At 37.7% G+C, this 19315-nt stretch overlaps 3 protein-coding genes across 3 annotated transcripts; 1 reads left to right on the top strand and 2 right to left on the bottom strand.

Annotated features, from left to right (window-relative positions):
* The first annotated feature begins 1881 nt into the window (after nt 1–1881).
* htra4 (HtrA serine peptidase 4) lies at nt 1882–12569 on the top strand. The gene is made up of 9 exons (XM_056747090.1): nt 1882–2302; nt 4412–4511; nt 6089–6293; nt 7537–7731; nt 8103–8135; nt 10236–10350; nt 10438–10495; nt 10696–10791; nt 11445–12569. The coding sequence occupies exons 1-9, from the start codon at nt 1882–1884 to the stop codon at nt 11608–11610; spliced, it is 1389 nt and encodes a 462-aa protein (XP_056603068.1). The 3' UTR covers nt 11611–12569.
* Nucleotides 12570–12736: 167 nt separating this feature from the next.
* On the bottom strand, nt 12737–14535 carry tm2d2 (TM2 domain containing 2). Its single transcript, XM_056747091.1, has 4 exons — nt 14012–14535; nt 13825–13912; nt 13509–13624; nt 12737–13178 (listed from the first exon to the last, which is right to left on the bottom strand). Exons 1-4 carry the CDS (start codon nt 14278–14280, stop codon nt 12965–12967), a joined length of 687 nt encoding a protein of 228 aa, XP_056603069.1. The 5' UTR covers nt 14281–14535; the 3' UTR covers nt 12737–12964.
* Nucleotides 14536–15272: 737 nt separating this feature from the next.
* Nucleotides 15273–18897, bottom strand: tbx3b (T-box transcription factor 3b). The gene is made up of 7 exons (XM_056746659.1): nt 17997–18897; nt 17566–17833; nt 17143–17289; nt 16792–16868; nt 16578–16693; nt 15874–16409; nt 15273–15657 (listed from the first exon to the last, which is right to left on the bottom strand). The coding sequence occupies exons 1-7, from the start codon at nt 18293–18295 to the stop codon at nt 15355–15357; spliced, it is 1746 nt and encodes a 581-aa protein (XP_056602637.1). The 5' UTR covers nt 18296–18897; the 3' UTR covers nt 15273–15354.
* Nucleotides 18898–19315: the final 418 nt, after the last annotated feature.

The raw sequence follows: 19315 nt of genomic DNA, 5'->3' as shown, positions 1-19315 counted from the left end.
AGTAAGTAAAAGAAGAAAATAACAATGAAAAGAAGTTTAAACATTTGTCAAATGTATATATTTCTGTATTTTCTGATGTAATTGTGCAAAGGGGATGGTGGTCTTTTGACTAATGATCAGAATATCTTCACAGACAAACAAGCAATAGTCAAGTTGCACCAGATCAATGCACTTTTATTGTTCTAAGAAAATCACATCAAAGACATAGAAAAATGAGAACCAGAAAATCTTTTTTGAATGAGTTTCTAACTTTTAAAACTGGGCCACGTCTAGTTAGAAAATTGACCCAGGGCTTATTCACACTCTCTCTAACAGGCTTGTGAATTATGAGCATTCCGTATGAAATACAATGGATTTGCACGAAGGCAGAATAAAAGAGGTTGAAGAATGAGCAAAATGACTGGCTGTCAGACTTGTGATTAAGTGACTTGTCAGTCAGTCTGTCAATATTATGGACATATTGAAAGCAATTCACACATAGCTCATTAGTTCCAAGGACAGCTACAGTATAATAGCTCTTAAAGTGAAAAGATGGTTTAATAAATGTTATGTAACATCTTTAATGTCATCTGGCACGAACTGTAAAACTGAGCTTGTTTATTTTTATAAAATATAGCAAAATTATGAATAAAGGTCACGCAATCGTGTTTGTAAAATATCTCAAATCTAATAGGTTATGTATTTGAGAAATTTTAAGCAGAATATAAACAGCACTATAGTCATTCATAGACACAAAGCATTTTGTCCTTTAAAAGGTCCTTTTAAAGGTCAATTTCTCTATATGAGCATCTATGCTGTGCATATTTCTCTTCATTAGCCCCAGACACAAAACTATTCTAGTCACACATAAGTTGGATGGTTCAATCTACACAGAGTATAACACAATTTAGTAGAAACCGTTCATTTATTTATTCAACCCTCGTGTGTAGCTTGTTGCATTTATAGCATAGTTCTTGCTCTGCATTTTGTCCTATTTTTCATGCAACTATCTTAGCATTATTTAGTCACCTTTACGTCTTTCCAAACCTTTGATGATTCGTGCTCAGCAGAATAGTCCCTGTCTCTTTTTTATGGAGATGTTTCCCTTGTAACTGTCAGTGTTCATGTTCATCTTTCTTTTGAAGTATAAAACTCTTTCATATCCACATCAAATTTTGACATTCACTTCAAGTCAGCAAAATTCATGCAACCTCACTTGGTGGAGCAAGAGTGAGGCAAGAAAAATGCTGCCGTGCAGGCAAGATCAGAAGCAACATGATGTTGCTGCTCTTAGCTACAACAACCTCTTATCATTTACAGAGCAGTTGTTTAAATGTCAACAGCAGCTACGCTAGGTGAACACAGCAAACTTAAAGAATGATACAAAAAGATAATTCCCTTTTTCAGAATGATTACATGCTTAAATAAGAACAGATGTTCATTGGAATTCTATATGTAGCCAACGTATATGTATAATCATCACTGTCAAATGCAGATTATAAAACGTCAATCTGCTAAAGGACCGAAGCATTTATAAAAGTGCCCAAGACAGGATATCATTTATCTGATAGACTTTTATGTTTTCAGTTCCTTCTATGCTCACAGGGAGGTAAATGTAAAACTCCTCCCCAAATTCTTCTCCTGAGACTCCCAAACTCCTATATAATCTGCATTCAAACAACATAGGCTACTGCATGCTGTCCCTCAGACACACAGAGGATTACCTACCCAGCGTTATAAAATATGACATTTTAGCAATATGCAAACATTTATGGGATAAAATTGGAAAAAAAAAGGAGTTGCCAAAGAGGATATCTGATCTGATTTGACTAAGTGCATCTAATGTTCACTCAAAAGACATTTAAACCTTTTTGACCTTCTCCTAAGAGATTATTTCTCACCATGTGGAAATTGTTTGCCTATCTATTTATGGCCTTTGTAGTGCAAGCGCGTAATCTGCGGAAGAGACAGGCAATATGCGCAGATGTGTGCGATCCTTCTCGCTGCCCGTCGGCTCTGGAGTCTTGTTATTTCGGGGTGGTGAAGGACGGCTGCGGCTGCTGCACGGTTTGCGCGGCGGGAGAGGGGGACGCTTGCTGGAAGCGAGGACATGGAGTTTGCGGTCACGGGATGACCTGTGAACATCCACCGGGAAGGCGCACCGCCGAGCGCGGCACGTGCGTTTGCGACACGCACGAGCCGGTGTGCGGCAGCGACGGCAGAACTTATCCCAGTATATGTCGACTGAAAGCGGAGAACAGACGGGCTGAGCTGAGCGGCACACCCGCTGTCATCTTCATCCAGAGAGGGCCCTGCGAGACTGGTGAGAAAATAATCGCTATGGGGAACCTACACATGGCCAACCTGACAGAAGTTAATCACAAGTGGACATTTTTTACTATTATTAACCAACGTCCCCAGAGGATTATTTGCAGAAGAACTTATGCAATTATACAACTTTCAAGGCATCAAATTAAAAAATAAAATAACGGCTACTTAAAATTAAAAGAATTAAGCAGTTGGCGAGTAGACGCGTGACGCAATTAATGTGCCATAAATGACATAGGCTACCCTATTTGTTACAGAATGCGTGTTAAATACGAAATATGGTACATTTAATATTAATATGAACTGGAATATGAACTATTTCATACAACTATCTATTACCAAACCACATTCTGCATGACAAATCAACACATATATACATAGACTATCTAAAAGTTATTCAGTTCTTGACATATTGATGTTTACCATAAATGTCCCCAGTCACACAAGAATTTTTATCAATAATGAAGAGATTTCATTTAAAAGTCATTCAATGGCCATACAGCAAAAGCTAAGTACATCTTGAGTCCTGAGCTTCGTGCAAAATTCAAGCAAAGCACCTCATAAAAAAGTCAAATGAGGCATTTATGTGATAATGGATTTATGGCACCAGCTGCAAGCCTCTGTGGTAAAAGAGGTGCGCATTTCAAATGTTATTCAATGTCAAGAGAACTTTGATAGCACACATTTCAACATATCAGTTGAAAATTACATATTGCAGGAGCTGTGTTTGGCTGAAGCAGCATTGTTGTCACAAGCCAATTCATGGAGCAATTTTATGGGTGTTATTATGGAATATAATTGCTTCAATAAGTAAAGATGCATACCTAACAACAATAAACTGTTGCATTCTGTATAATAGATATCATAGTCTGTTGATATCTGTGGCATAATTTGTCCTCATCACTCATGTCATGTATTTGTTTTCTCATTCTTCAGTCTGTCAAATTGTCTCCATATTGTGAGCGGATGTAGAACCTCCACAGAGAGACTATTTTTGTTTGTTTTTATAATTGCTGATGGCGGATAAATCATGTCAACACCACAATCATTCCACTTGATATGAGAACATTGAGGGAAAATGACTGCATGACTACAAGTGTTGAATCAGATTCTCCAGAACAATTAAATCAGAAATATTTCAAGATATAAAGGTATATCAGGGCTGTTGTTTGAAGTTTAAAAAAGCAAATGAATGCTCCATGATAATAAATTATAGAAATTGGAAGCTGACCTCAAGTATCTGAAGTAATTATTGATTAAACTTTTATAAAATATACAAAATATTCTTTGTTTCTGTGGTGTATGTTTTACACAAAACCCTGCTTTTATACACACAAATGTTCCCTGGCTTCTCATCTGTGAATGGTAATGATTTAGTTTTGACAGATATTCCCTGGCATATATGATATGAAAATAATGTGGCATGTTTTGTGAACTATATGCCGTGCCAAATTCAAGGATCACAGAGGGATGTAAAACATTATGTCCAATGTAATTCAGAAACTGAAGTTCTGAAACTGGAAGCCAAGGGATTTTGAGCTAGTAGTAAAATAATACTTGAATTAGGTAACATTACACTTAAAATACTACTTGGACAGAAAACTGACTCATCATAACCACAGGTTTACCTGTTGTGTTTAGCCCAGAGAAGCTTGTACATGTTTTTCACTCAGAGGAGCACAGCTGCTTACAGCTCCCACAGACCTAAAGATAAGCGTCCGACATCAATTTATATGCAGATACCATGTGTGACTGACAAGTTTTCCCCCGGTGCATTCAGATAGCAGGGTGAAGCGAGAAGCTCCACAGGACTGCTTGTTTCACGCAACTTGTGTCTTGATGTACAACTGAACAAAAGTTACATTATGACATTATAGATATACAAGGCTAAACTTCAATGTACATGATTCTGAATTTACATATGTTTTCGGCATGAGCATTCTTTTAAACAAAATTACTCTTTTAATTTACTTTGTAACTAAAAATGGAAAACTCTAAAGTTGGTGTTACAGTTGATATGATGTCACTATGCAAGCTTGTAACACACATTGTCAGCTAATGTACTTAACAATGCAATTTCCATATGTTCTGTTTGCTCCAATAGGTTCTCGGAATCCGAGCAGCATGCGCTACAAATTTAACTTCATCGCAGATGTGGTGGATAAGATTGCCCCTGCTGTGGTTCATCTAGAACTATTCCGAAGGTAAGGACAGATGGTGGTTGTTGAGTAGATGCTGAGACTGACTGGTTAAAGGCTGGGTATTCTTAGCGCAGAATGAATGCTTCAGAAGGGATTCAATTGTACAAAGACCGAGTTCCGAACATAATTGAAAAAACTGCTGTGTGTGTGTCAAATGTCTTGCTCTGCTTTGAAAGACATGGTGTTCAGGGCCAGTTCTTGAAAGGGCTAGGGGACCAGATATTCCTTTAGCCGCTCCAAAAATGTCCAGCTGACAATAAAACAAAATAATTTCTTATTTGTCTTATCTATTAAATAATGACATCCACTCAATCACATAAAAATGTGAGAATTATGCATGCAACAAACTACATGAATATTACTTAAAAAAATTCTGCAGTCCTGCCATCCAGGGCCTGTTGGTTTTGTAGAATAGAATAGAATTCTGACACCTTTATTGTCATTGCACAGCTGAACAAACAACTATTTACTCTTTACACATATACATTAAACAAACACAACAGCTATTGACTGTTGCCTAAATTAACATCTACATATGCCTATCTGAGCTGTGGGTCATGACCGGAAGGACAAGACCCCGAATACAGGCGGCCGAAATGAGCTTTCTCCACAGGGTGGCCGGGCGATCCCTTAGAGATAGGGTGAGAAGCTCGGTCACTCGGGAGGAGCTCAGAGTAGATCCGCTGCTCCTCCACATCGAGAGGGGCCAGCTGAGGTGGCCCGGGCATCTTTTCCGGATGCCCCCTGGACGCCTTCCCGGGAAGGTGTTCCGGGCATGTCCCACCGGGAGAAGACCCCGGGGAAGACCTAGGACACGCTGGAGGGACTATGTCTCCCGGCTGGCCTGGGAACGCCTCGGTGTCCCCCCGGAAGAGCTGGAGGAAGTGTCTAGGGAGAGGGAAGTCTGGGCATCCCTGCTTAGACTGCTGCCCCTGCGACCCGGCCCCGGATAAGCGGAAGAAAATGGATGGATGGATGGATGGATGGATATGCCTATCTTTATGTCTATATCTACAACAGATATAGACGAGTACACTTTTCATAAACAATGTTTTAGAAAGAACATTATGTTTAAAATAAAAGATTAATAAAAAAATAAGCAAACTGTCATCACCACACTTTTTTAAACAGTTGCAACAATTTTACATTTCATAACAAAGTAAAATAATTATATATCGGTCTGGTAAAAGAAAAAGAAAATGCAAAAAAGCAAACATTTGAAATTAAATCAAATATTGTGGTTCTGAATCTTAAAGAATGAGCTTTCTTGTAACAATGTATTTATTAAAGATGCACCGATATATCGACCAACAATCAATCAAAAGAGGAAAGACAATGCGTATATATAAATATGTTAAGAAACATCACCAGTTTGATGTTCAATATTAGTAGTCATTATATGAATGAATAACATTCCGAAAGTTAAAGGAGTAAATAAGATATATTAATGTAATCTTCAGAATCGTATTGGCAGATATCAATTTGAATAATGGACTAATGTATTGGTGGAGAAATTTAGTATCGTTGCATCTCTAGTATTTATAAACGGCAAATCTTTTTTTTGTTGCTGTTCCTTCCAGACTCCCATATTCCAACCAAGAGGTTGCTGTGTCTAGTGGTTCAGGATTCATAGTGTCAGAGGATGGCTGGATCATCACTAATGCACATGTACTATCCAACAAGCAACGTATCAAAGTGGAGCTGAACAGTGGGATGCTCTATGATGCCACTATCAAAGATGCGGATCGAAAATTAGACATAGCTCTCATTAAGATTGACTCAGATGTGAGTAAACAAAGATAATCCAAAACGTAGTTACAGTATAAAGTTCAAACATCTAACTTTGGTCACTCTACACTCTTAAAAATAAAGGTGCTTCACGATGCCACATAATAACTTTTTTTGTTTAAATGGTTCCATAAAGAACCTATAACATCCGAAAAACCTTTCTGCTTCAAAAAGGTCCTTTAGATTATAAAAAGGTAAGAAATAGATGGTTCTTGAAAGAACCTTTGACTGATTTGTTGTTTGTGGAACCTAAAAATGGTTATTTTATGGCATCGCTGTGTTTTTAGGACCTTTATTTTTAGGAGTGTACTCTTGGTTGCTTAAGGAACATTTTCTCTTTTCTAGTTTTTGACTCGGATCCATGTGGATATCATCACCAACTAGATCTGTTCTTGACATGGTTAATTTTTGCTCTGCAGAAAATTGGTCCCATTCTTACAAATTCCCAGTTTCTGCTTATTTTCAAACTCGTTGTGCGTGATCGCGTCTCGGATAACGGGTCAATTTGGAACTGACTTTGTAGAGACTTTGTAAACAAAGCCTGCACAAAGCCCTGAAATATCTGCAGATATAAACACAAAACAGCTCAACCAGTAAAAACTGACCTTACTCACGGATTTAGAACCACCTTACTCCTAAAACCGCCTGTACCAGCAGCCTTTGATCAGGAGCGTATACATCCACTGCCAACTCCAATAACAGCTCACCATAACCCAGACGATAGCAACAGCATGTAGCCCAATGATTGGTAATCACTTTAATTCAATACCACACTGTGTACGGGAGCCTGTGGTTTCAGAAAGAAGAGGAAAGTTGGGGGGAAAGTGCTGGCAGATGGCAGATCTGTTATTCAGCAGTGCTCAGGCCCCTAGCAGTAGCCCGCAGTGTCAAGGTTGGGACAGTGAAAGGCGTCTTGCTCTATGAACACTGGTAATCAAGCCTGGTCCATCAGCCTGAAGCCATAAAAATGCACCCTACAGAGCACAGACAGGCTGGGGCAGGCTCGGGCACAGACTGGCTGCTGGTTTCAAACATTTCCAGAAAACATATTACGCTCTTTTGAGGGGGCAACAGAGCACAGATACTAAAGATACTAAGTTGTTTACCTGTCCAGAGACGGTCATATATCCTCCACAGAGGATATGACACCGACATTTTTTCAAATTATTATAATTATCAAGCTGGCTTATACATTCATAAGAAATGAAGTACAATATTTTTTCTTTCATTCTTTTTACAGACTCCCCTGCCTGTGATTTTGCTCGGCCATTCATCGGACCTGAGGCCAGGGGAGTTCGTGGTGGCTGTGGGAAGCCCATTTTCCCTTCAAAACACAGTAACAACGGGCATCATCAGCACGACCCGCAGAGGAGGCCATGAACTCGGCCTGCAGAACTCAGATATGGACTATATCCAGACAGATGCCATTATCAATGTAAACACAACTATCTCTATACAACATATACAATACCATTCATTTACATACCCTCATATCACTTTAAACCTGTATGACTTACCCTCTTTCGCAGAACACAAAAGAAGATATTTTGAAGAATGTTGGTAACCAAACAATCGCTGTACCTAACTACCCATTCACTTCTATTATACAGAGACAAACACATGTGAGTCAATGGGTATCGCTTTTGTTCGGTTACCAACATTCTTTAAAATATCTATTTTTGGTGTTCTGCAGAAGAAAGTAAGTCATAGAGGTTTAAATTACATGAGGGTGGGTAAATGGTGACAGAATTAAAATGTTTGGGTGAAATATTCCTTTCATGTTCTAAAAATGTTTTTGCTTCACAGTACGGAAACTCAGGAGGACCCCTTGTTAACTTGGTAAGAACTAATCTCTTTTATTTGGTAGCAGACATCTTTTGTATCTCTATTTAAGCTTAAAAAACTTTTATTTGTTTAATATTCAATGTTGGTATTCATGGATTCTCATTGTGCAGCCTTTGCTGTTTTAACGTCTGCTTCCATCTGGATATGTAGTATAGCCCCACAAATTACCTGCAGTGGTGTATAATATTCTATTGATCTTCATAAAAGAAAACACAATACGCGCCTTTGATCGTGCATGTGGCTTTGCAATAAAAAATATTTATATTTATAGTGCACTGTGGGATCTTGTGAAAAAAATATTTAAAATGTGTCGCAAACTATAAAATACTTGGAATGGAACGATGGAACAGTGTGGCATGATTTACACCTCACCACAGCACAAAAACAAACCAAACAGATGTATGTATGTGCTGAATTTAAATCTACCTTCACTTTTGCACAGTAACTTAAAGGGGCAATGAAATAAGACATAAATTTGAACCTGAGCTTTTGTTATAAAAGAGGGAATCCTATTCCAGCGAACATCCTGTAAGTGTCAGAACTGAAAACACCCTTGTTACTGAAATAACAACTGTAATTGACACCATGCCCAGTGAACAGCGATCTTTGACGTCATTGATAGGTAGAACACCGGCTCCACATAAGAATATCAACGACTACTTCTATAGCTCCGCCCAGTGGTTTGCACATGACAGGACGGAAGTAACACAAGTTGCGCGAAACCAGATAGAGCGAGCAGGCAATCTACATGCCATTAAAGATCGCAAAATATTGTGCAGGTTGTGGAAGAACACAGTCGCTGCATAACCTTTATCGGATTCCGACATTAGTAATGCGTGGTTGAAGTTTATTTTTAAAGATGTTCCAGCTCACGTGTTTATAACATTGAGCGTTTGTTCGATTCATTTTACCACGGATTCCTTTGTGAACAAGGCCCAGGTCAAAGCTGGATTTGCGGAAAAGATCTAAAAAAAGAAAGCACTGCTGTGCCGTCAATATTTGGATTCGATAGGAATGTACAACATTATTGTACTATGCGTCACTATGCTTTGTTAGAGATCGCTTGATGTGCCCTGAGCACTATTGGCACAGGATCAGTATTACCTTGGGACCTCTAGTCATTTGTAATACTTGCAGAGTTTGTCTATGATCTTAATCCTATCCGAATTGGCATCTCTGTGATTTGGCGGGCTTCACATATAATTTTTTATCCACTGTTTGCAAATAACGGAGGTCGTTTTGAAGTGTTTTGGTATTATTTCGGGTGCTGGGTCATATCCATAAATAACCCGGGAGTCTCCTGTTTGTTTATTTATCATGGAAACTCTTGTAACATTTGAGACCCTTGTTCGTGATGTGCTTCTGTCCGGTTCGCGAACACGGGTCTCAAATGCTGACTGGTACGGTCATAATCATATACTGTATCATTGAACACCATACAACTATAGGCTATACAAACTTTACGCAAAGCCTTGCCATCACATCCGGAAAGAAAGTAAAATTCGCGTAAAATCATCCCGTGTGAATGCGCCAAATGAAATACAGATGTGGGGAGGTAATTTATAAATCACACGAGGTCCCCAGATAATGCTAATCCCGTGCGAATAGCCCTAATGTGTAACGTAACATTATGTGTCTAGCCAAATTCACAGAAGGCTCCGACTAAGTTTACAATGCAAACTGCTATCCAATCAAAGCAGTGGTCGTTTACTTCCAAGTCTTCAATGCGGCACGGCCATTAAAACCGAGCGTTTGTAGAGCCGGCCTCAAAACCCGGGTAGAAGATGGCCTATTACTTATTGATTTTGATGTTTTTGAATGTTAAAACCCCGCGAACATCATAAGTAGACCTTATATAACAGTATAAAACAATAAACAAGCCCACTTCACACACCTTTAAACGCAGTATCATTTTGTTTTCTTCATTCAAGATTTTATGTTTCACTTGTTTAAATAATGAGCTCACACTATATGCAATATTCTCCATTAATGTGTAATTAATTCAGTAAACCCGATGACCACCATCCCCTGTGTGTCTCAAGGTAGCTATTTGTTTATTTCAGTGCATTTCAATGTTGTGCTCCCTGTTTCAAGGACGGAGATGTCATCGGCATAAATACATTGAAGGTTACGCCAGGCATATCATTTGCCATCCCCTCAGACCGCATTCGCCAGTTCCTCGCAGACTCCTACAGCAGACAAATGAAAGGTTTGCCAACTTTTTCATAAGAGTTGTAAGCAGGCCTACTTGTTTTATCTTGATTGAAGTAGTGGTTTTCTGACACCTTGATTTTAGGAGGAACGCTGAGTAAAAAGAGATATATGGGAGTGCGAATGCTTCAACTTTCAGCTGCGTAAGTTTCTTTTTATCTTTGATGCAATCAAATTATGTTTGAAATTATGTTTCTGATATCTGCTTTTATAAGTATTCATGCAACGGGACTTCTGTGATTTAAAAATGACTGCTCATCTAAATAAAAGACTACTTTCATTTGTGATATTATCATCATGTGTTCATATGTTAAAGACTTAAAGTCTTAATTTTTTTCATCAGTTTGATTAGGGATCTCAGAGAGAGGGATAGCAGCTTCCCAGATGTGAGCTCAGGGGTGTACGTGTATGAGGTTATTCCGGGGACAGCTGCATATAGGTAATGGGGTATGCTTGCACCTTCTGCTTTGCCTCAGCTGTACTTCTCTCTCTCTTTACTCATCTGGACCCAGAGGCCACTCTCATACCATCATAACCTTCAATCAAATCAGGATTTATGTCCCCTACTGCAATACCACAGGGGTTTTTGCATATTTGCTCAATGAATAGGCTACACTTTTCCAGTAACATCTAACCTATAAAACATGTTGTAGGATACACTTTCAGTAAGGTTGTATTTCTTAACAGTGGTTCATGCATTAGTTAAGAGGAACTAACAATGATCAATACTTGTACAGCATTTATTAGTCTTTTTATGTTCATTTCAGCATTTACACATTAGTAAATGCACAGTTAACTTACATGAACAATTGTATTAGCATTAACTCATGTTAACAAAGTTAGTAGATGCTAAAAAACGGTACTTCTCATTATTTAGCATTTACTAATGGTTTACCAAATGCCTGGATCAACCCTCTCTGCCTCTTAAGATCTGTACAGAATGCCTGATCTTCAATTTTACATTAAAGTCTGATTAGCAATAGCATGCTATACATGTAAAATTATGAACCCAACTCTATGAATTGTACAGTATTGTACAATAACAAAAGGGAACAATATTCAAAATGACAATATTAAACTTTGTTTTTTTAGTGCTGGTCTGCTAAGCCACGACGTGATAATCAGCATTAATGGACAAGCGGTTCATTCTACAGAAGATGTGAGTCAGGCCGTACAGTCGGGTGAAAGTCTGTCGGTCGTGATGTGGCGCGCCAACGAAGAAATTACACTAACAGTGGTTCCTGATGAAGTGGACTGAGAAGCTGCTTTGCAGATTTACTTTGAGTTTGTACAACTCTAAACAATGCAACATCCATTAGCATAAATTACTTGAAGAGAATATTACCGTATCAAAAATTCAGTGTTGTTATGTGCCATGTTAACTTGTTTTGATAGAAATGCAGAAACAAAAGGTATATTTTTTGCAACATATAAGATACAATAAGCTTTCTATTTTATATGCTAGATAAAAGCATGTCTTGTTTTATTACGCATACTGTATATAATGTATATAATATCCTATGTCCTGTTATTTTTTAATTGTGAAGTTTGCAGTTGCATTCTGTAATACATGGTCTGGTTAAATAAAGCACTGATTTGTAAATGTTCATTTAATTCATAATAACTTGTAAAAAAGCTTTTAGATTAAGAGGCTTGTAGTACATTTAAACATTTAGAATTCAAGTACATCTAAATTTTACATTTATGCATTTGGCAGACACTTTTATCCAAAGCGACTTACATTGCGATATCCTATATATTTATACATGGGTATGTGCAATCCCCTGGGATCGAACCCATGTTCAACATACAAGCCACATGTAATTACTACCTGCTGCTTTTTTATAAAAGCACCAAGTCCTTAGTGTGCTTGCTACGAAGCTAAAATTGCTTAATGAACTATGACGACATTATTATTTAGCAATAAACATGAATGTTTTACAACACACCCCAGCGTGCCCCTTTCTTTCAGTAGAACCCATGTTCACTGACAAATCACATACATCATGATCAAGGGACACACACAATGCACAGAAAATTGTATAGAATGTAAACTTTTAACACAGTGTTCTACATATTTGTGGGGTATACTGCTTTTGTCATAAAGCCACTGGAACGCTGCCAAGGGATGCATGTTTAATCCAACCTATTAACTTTAAACGTTTTCTGTGCAAGCACAACATCTGTCCATTGACAACCCAATGTATGTGTTCATCTTGTACAACATCTCTGCAATTGTTTTTGCACAGTATGCAATACATCCCTGACAATTGGTGATTTTGAACATCATATAGTGACAGGTTGCACTTCGAAACAACAACGTAAAACAATAAAGAAAAGTGTCCTATAGTGCATTTTGAAAAGATAACATTGTTTATTCTTAATTACTTAAATATTAATTTATTGTGAGTTTAACACTAATAAGATGATATTTATTTACAGCACTTCTTCAAATGAAGACTTTACAAAAAATAAAGAAAAGCAGTATTTGCAAATGATGCAAACAAGGCCAATGTACATCCACATGCAGACAGTGTATACAACGAAAAAAATGGTTTTAAACTAATGTAGGTGAGCACAAGATAAAGTGCATACAGCCACTTTAACCACGGTCAGTAGAAGGTACACCAGTTGCTGCTGTCACTAGGAGTCAATCCGCCTGTTATCAGGAGAATGAGATCCACAAACCACCAGATACCAAGTCCACCCAGGGTAAGCAGCTTTCCTACTGCAGTCCCAGTGTGTCCGAGACAGAATCGATCGACCCCGAAACATCCCAAGAAAAATGAGTACAGTAGAGTGGTGATGAAGTAGTGTCCTGTGTATCTTAAATATCAGAGACAAGGACGTTTTTTAACACAAATTAGGCTTTCCATAAGAAAAGGAACATGGACTATAACTAATGTGTAACCCTAAACAGTATTCGTTCAGAGTAAAGATTATTTTAAACTAATACGGCTATTCTAAAGTTGATTAAAATGTAAGATTTAAGCTGCATCTACATCAGGCACAGAGATGGATGCTGCTGGCCATTTGACTGGGCATCCAAGTACTTGACTGACCTCTTGTGTAACAAACTGGTAGTACAAATCATTACGTTGTAAATCACAGGTCACAATGCATGTCATCACATCACACTATTGTGCGTTTACTTACTTGATACAAGGTTCGTTGCCTCTGAGAAACTCTTTAGGTCCAGCACACTCTATCCCATCCAATGCAGTGCATAACACCTGGGTATGGTTCACGTCTTTGTATGCCTGCCCCCCAAACTACAAGCAAATGTACTGTTATAAACCAAAATCTTGAGGTCTCACCCTGGTATGATTTTTAAACTGTATCAAACTCAATTCTGGGATTTATTGCCGAATATTCGCCATTAATTATTCCATCAATATCATTTTAAATGACGTTTTAGTTTCGTGATTAAATCAATTATGCTGGGACAATAATATTTTAGTATTCTACGAGCCTTTACACATCCGTAGCCCAGTTCCTGAAAAGCTGTGGAATTTCCTCCGTGGTCAACTGGATCTTGGCAGATGATGAATTCCTCTGGTCTAAATGGAAAAAGAGCACGATTTGCCCAATGAATTTCTAGTCGATGCTGTTTATACAAAATAAGATGCATACTTGAGCAAATGGGGATTTTTACTTACAGATATCGACAAAGGATAACTGGCGATGGAGGGTTGTATTCATACTGCTCCGTATGATTTGATTTCTCGGTAGGTATAACGCTCTCCGTCACGTTTTCTTCGGGTTGTTCATTGAAAACAACAGGTTTGCTAGTCGTCGTTACAGTGTTCCTGGGTGGCTCAGTTGAGTTTTGGGAATGAATCCCATCTAAGCATTGTAAAAGCAGCACTGCAAGAAGCAATACGAATTGCCCGCATAATAAAATGTAATTGACTGAAATTTGTGGCATAATCGCAATGTTTTGAGATTTCGCGACAGCAGTTAATGTTAGCTTGAACGGCTAACGATCCAGCAAATGAACGAGATGTCTGTTACAGCGCTGATTTTGCCAGCTACAGCGGTTAATGATAATAGACATATTACTTGCGATTTTTATCTGAAAATATAAGTTATTTGACGAATTTTAGTCGGACATAAACCATATTATTTTGTTTTCAACACGCATAGCTTAAAAGTTGAGCTTTCAGTATTCTGTTGAAGTGGCGCGTAATGATGACATCACTGTCGATTGTGAAGTGTCACGTATTATATGGTGATATCATATTTAAATGATACAATTGCTTTGCAGAAACCATATATATCAATAACTATTTAAATTCGATTCATATTAATTTTAGAACCTCATCATTAATGCTTCCTGGTAATTGAATGAATATATTACTGCTACAATTTCACTTTTATTTACATTTACATTTGTTCTGTTTTTTATGAAATAATGCACTCTGTCATGTATAATAATCATTGTCATAATTATTGTAGTCGGATAAAATAATACATTTATTTAGAAAATATGGATAAAAGCCATATTTTAGTATGCATAATTAAAACCTTTACAGTATGAGCGAACTGTATTTGCTGGCCAGGCTGTACACAGCAGTCAAACAGAGATCGTAAACCCAACATTCGTTACATGATAAAGGGTGACCTCTTGTGGTAAATTAATTATGACATTATTATAATATATTTGACACTTATCTTTTTAGTCATATATATATATATATATTCAAATTAAATCAATAATCCAAATTTCCTTCTAGATTATTTATACTTGTGGCCTATCAAAACCTGAATTTAAAAAATTAATAGAAAACAAGGAGAATGTTAATTGCTCTGCAACACTCCATTTTATGCATTGTTCACAACGTTACACAGCAGATAAAGACATATAAATAAGATATATTAACTTCAATTCAGATCTTCATCTTAGATCTCCTCAAACTACTCAGCCTATAATACAGTATGTATCATGACAGCTTGATTTTTTACATGTTAAATTAGTTGTAATTCCTGTACAGAGACATGTCTAAAAATCTTGACACAGCTTGTTTTGTTCATGATCAAGTTTTGATCTAACCACAGATCCATAAGTTGTACCAACATGCTCATTTGTATTAGTTTCACATTTGGATATTAATACTGAGGTTTGTGACATTTTTCTTCCATGCACCCACACTGGTAGAGGCGAAGGTCTGCATTGGGGTCGGCAGCTCAGATTGAGAAAATGGGGGTGGTGAACTTGGTAAGACACCACAGAGGAGGTGGCAGAAGGTGTGATGTAATTTTGTGGATAAGACAAAATTCCTTCATGTGCAGAAACAAGCACACCCTGTAAAAGACACAGCAGACAAAATTACTTTTATATATTAATATTTAAAATTAACATGTCAATCAAGACTAATTTTATTTTGAACTGATGCCAAAAACTTCACAAAGCAATTTCTATAAGATTAAGAATGTGATTGAACAGTTTGGGGTGTTGAAAATGCCTTTTAAATTCTACTAAAATGGCAAGTAACAGGGATTCTTTTGGAAAGGGACCTACCTGAGGGATTGTTCTGTGTTGAAAGCTAAGTGATGAATCTGGCATACCAATGAATCCATGTTTTGAGGATGAAGCAGCAGATATGTAACCTTGAGCTTCTTCATTTAAACTTCTTAACAACCAAGAACCAGTTGCTTCAGTTGTCAAAAGTGGTCTGGTTCCCACACAGTTAACCTGAGATAAATTTGACAAGAAATGTGGTGGCATACGCAGATAATTCATTATTCCAGTTGCATAGGGCATGTAATACTGCCGAGCGATCAAACCCTTGGGTGAAGCATCAGTCACATCAACCGCAAACTTTTGTTCCTGCTTCATTTTTTTATGGAAAGGTTCAGTGCGCTCCACACCATGTTTTTCATTGCTGTTGACTTCTGTGTTTCTGATTTTTTGTATTTCCTCCTTTGATTCATCCTTTGACTCCTGCATGGTTGTAGAGATTTCTCTGGAATTTTGGTCATCCTGTGAAATTGACTTCTCATCTCCATTATTAGCCTTCTCCTCTCCATATCCAACAAATTCACTGACATTTGTATCTACAACAACAGAACAGAAACACTAACATTAGGCTTAATATTAAAAATAGGAAGAAAACAGATGATGCAAACGCACACTATTAATAATAATACCTAGTTTAAAATAGTTGATACTAAATGTGTGTTATTTACACGAACATTTAATAGACACGGATTCGCACTAAACACCTTTTGAAGTTGATGTTAGGACATTTGCTTCTGGAATTAAATCATTTGAAGAACTTTGGTCGTCTGTGGACACATTGGCTTTTTTCGCTTCCACTTCTTCACACCTTTGATGTTTCCTAAGCATCGAAAATACTGATGTTAAACCGTTACAAAAATAATTCTATTAAGACCTGATATGAAATATATGAGGGAGGCAAAAATACTAGTTTCTGACCTTTTTTCACGTCTGCCATTTCCGGTATCCCGGAATCCTTTGGCAAACGGATTATTATCGATTTTCAGCTGAGTTATCTGTGTATTTAAAAACGCAATGTGACATTACAATGCACACATTCATTACATTTTGGAAACAGTGTTTAGGTTTTGGCCATAAACTTACAAATTTTAAGATTACACTTGAAGTTCAGAAATCAGAAACGTAAAAAACAAAAAGGCGTCCCTATATTTTTTTAAACTGCTAAATCACTTTTAAATGATTAAAAAACAATCAGTCGTTTCCTGGCTTTTTTCATTATGATGTGGCCAATGTTACATGTCAATTATGTAAATAACTAAGTTCGCTCACCTTCTCGTTTTGGTATGCTGTGACAGCGATGAATTCTGTCTCAGGAAACACGTAAGTTTTAAATGTACTGTAAGGAAGTTTGAGGATGTCGTTTGCTCGGACTACATGAAACCTCGGCTGATATTTGTGCATGGAGTTCAAAATGGTCTGCAAAAAAGTAATAATAAATAATTAATTAAAAAACATTCAAAAAATCATTTTAAAATAACATTTGACAAAGACATTTTCCTTATAATATACTAACCTCTAAACAAATTAAAGAAATAGGGAAAAAATACTCAGAGCTGCTTTTAAATCTTTCTACCTGTTGAATGTTGCCTGGCCTATGCCCATCCTAAATTTTATTGATGACAAACGCTTAAATTTAAGGCACAGGATGTCGACTATAATCAAAAATCAAATCTACAATGTTAAACTACTTACAAATCCATGTTTGTCAGATATATTGTTTGTCAGTTTAAGTTTATGAAAGGTCACAGATTTTGACATCCATTGCTCCCCAGTAGCAGGACTGTCTGGATGGATGTACATTCGTTTTGGCATTTCTGGGTCGGCTTTTCCAGCCACTATCCATCGAGAGTTATGAAACTTGTATCTGTAGTCGTCGGCCGCAACAATATCCATTAGCAGGATGTACCTCGCCTTCCTGTCAAAGCCGCTGGAGCGCACTTTAAATGGTGGAAACATTCGCCTCAATAAAGAAAAAAAGAATAGTTCAAAGTCAACAACAGAATACACAGTGCCAGCTCAAGGAATAAAAACACAAAGCACATGTCATTTGAATGCGTAAAAGCGCATTTTCATAAATTGGTGCGCTCTGACGCGTCTTCAATGGCAATTTCTAGCTTTCTTACCTTCCAGACTTTGTTATGACCATCTCTGTGCCGCTTTTGTGAAACTGTCCCCACAGATCCTTGCCTTCCAGCTGAACCACGGGGTCATCCTCAGGTGCCACATCGGGATCGCGCGTCTCCACACGAAGGTGAGCAGGAGACGCGGCTGCCTCTCTAAGTGCAAAGCGAATGGAGTTATGAAGCACGCTCGCAAACGGCTGTTTCCCGTATCCAGCAGAAACGAATCGAGACTGCTGTCCAAGCACGGGGCCAGTTGTGAGATCTGAAGGACTGGCCGGTATAAAGTGGTGAAAAGCCATTCTGTCAACTTGCGCAGCCGTCTGTGAAGTTATTTTACAGTGCCATCAGTAGTCACTTCATTTCCACTACGTAGGTTAAAACTCCTCTGTGAAGTCTTCGGCATTCACGCCTGTGTGTTGACTGGCTAAATCATACTACTTTTAGCGTGTAAGAAGTATATCTGGGTAGATGTTGCTACTTGACCCCATACACGGCACTTAGACATTTTAACTTCATCACCGCTTTTTAGTTTGTTACCGAGTCACTCATTTGTACTCCTACTCTTTGTCCAGTTGGGTAACTGCAGCAGAAAAATGTAGTTTTGTTGGATCTCGTGAGCAAAAAAATAAGCCTGAGGATTTTAAGCTGTACTGTAGCCTTCTGGTTGAAAAACGTCAGCGTGATGGTTTGTGGTCGGCACGGGTCAGCGTCCTCTTTGAAGTCGGTTTCTGATTGGCTCCGTGGACGCATCTAAACCAATTGTATTTCATAGGGGCGTGGTTAATCGATTATGTCAAAGAAACGACTGCAACGAACGGATTCGATACAAATGGAGCATCAGCTGTCCAGATTTAAGTGTTACTCATGTTGTAAATAAAGTGAAGCAAGAACAGACACGAATTTAAATGAACTTGTCCTCACAATGAAAATGATACAAAATGATCATTATTGACACAGAACTAAAATATAGCATGAACTGTCCTGATTTAAGATTTTCATGCTGTAAATAAAGTCAATAAAAGAACAATCCAGCATTTGTATAATTTATGAAATTTTCTGGCAAAGAACTAATGGAACAACATGATGTATAAATTAAAAAGAATAGCCGCATAAATCTTGCTATGCACCTGTAGCATTATTAAATGCACATCAGAAATTGGCTCAGCTTCCATAAATGATGTATTTTAATAATTCATAATTATTTAAATTTTACATACACATTAAATAGTAAAGAACAGACAGCAGGACAGCATTTTGACACAATTGATGGTGTTTTTAAGACTGTCACATTGAATTAGCCCTCCCACACACCTCCCACA

Source organism: Triplophysa dalaica, chromosome 4, assembly GCF_015846415.1.
Source record: "Triplophysa dalaica isolate WHDGS20190420 chromosome 4, ASM1584641v1, whole genome shotgun sequence".
NCBI lineage: Eukaryota > Metazoa > Chordata > Actinopteri > Cypriniformes > Nemacheilidae > Triplophysa > Triplophysa dalaica.
This window is presented reverse-complemented; position numbering and strand designations above follow the sequence as displayed.

Coding starts and splice junctions, on each gene's coding strand:
- tm2d2 (XM_056747091.1), bottom strand. CDS start 14,280: ATGCCACAAATTTCAGTCAATTACATTTTATTATGCGGGCAATTCGTA. Junction 13,913..14,011: donor GTTATCCTTTGTCGATATCT/GTAAGTAAAAAT, acceptor TTTTCCATTTAG/ACCAGAGGAATTCATCATCT. Junction 13,179..13,508: donor GGCAACGAACCTTGTATCAA/GTAAGTAAACGC, acceptor CTGATATTTAAG/ATACACAGGACACTACTTCA.
- tbx3b (XM_056746659.1), bottom strand. CDS start 18,295: ATGGCTTTTCACCACTTTATACCGGCCAGTCCTTCAGATCTCACAACT. Junction 16,694..16,791: donor AATGGCAGACGTGAAAAAAG/GTCAGAAACTAG, acceptor TTCGATGCTTAG/GAAACATCAAAGGTGTGAAG. Junction 16,410..16,577: donor CCTAACATCAACTTCAAAAG/GTGTTTAGTGCG, acceptor CTGTTGTTGTAG/ATACAAATGTCAGTGAATTT.
- htra4 (XM_056747090.1), top strand. CDS start 1,882: ATGTGGAAATTGTTTGCCTATCTATTTATGGCCTTTGTAGTGCAAGCG. Junction 7,732..8,102: donor AGACAGATGCCATTATCAAT/GTAAACACAACT, acceptor TTTGCTTCACAG/TACGGAAACTCAGGAGGACC. Junction 8,136..10,235: donor GAGGACCCCTTGTTAACTTG/GTAAGAACTAAT, acceptor CCCTGTTTCAAG/GACGGAGATGTCATCGGCAT.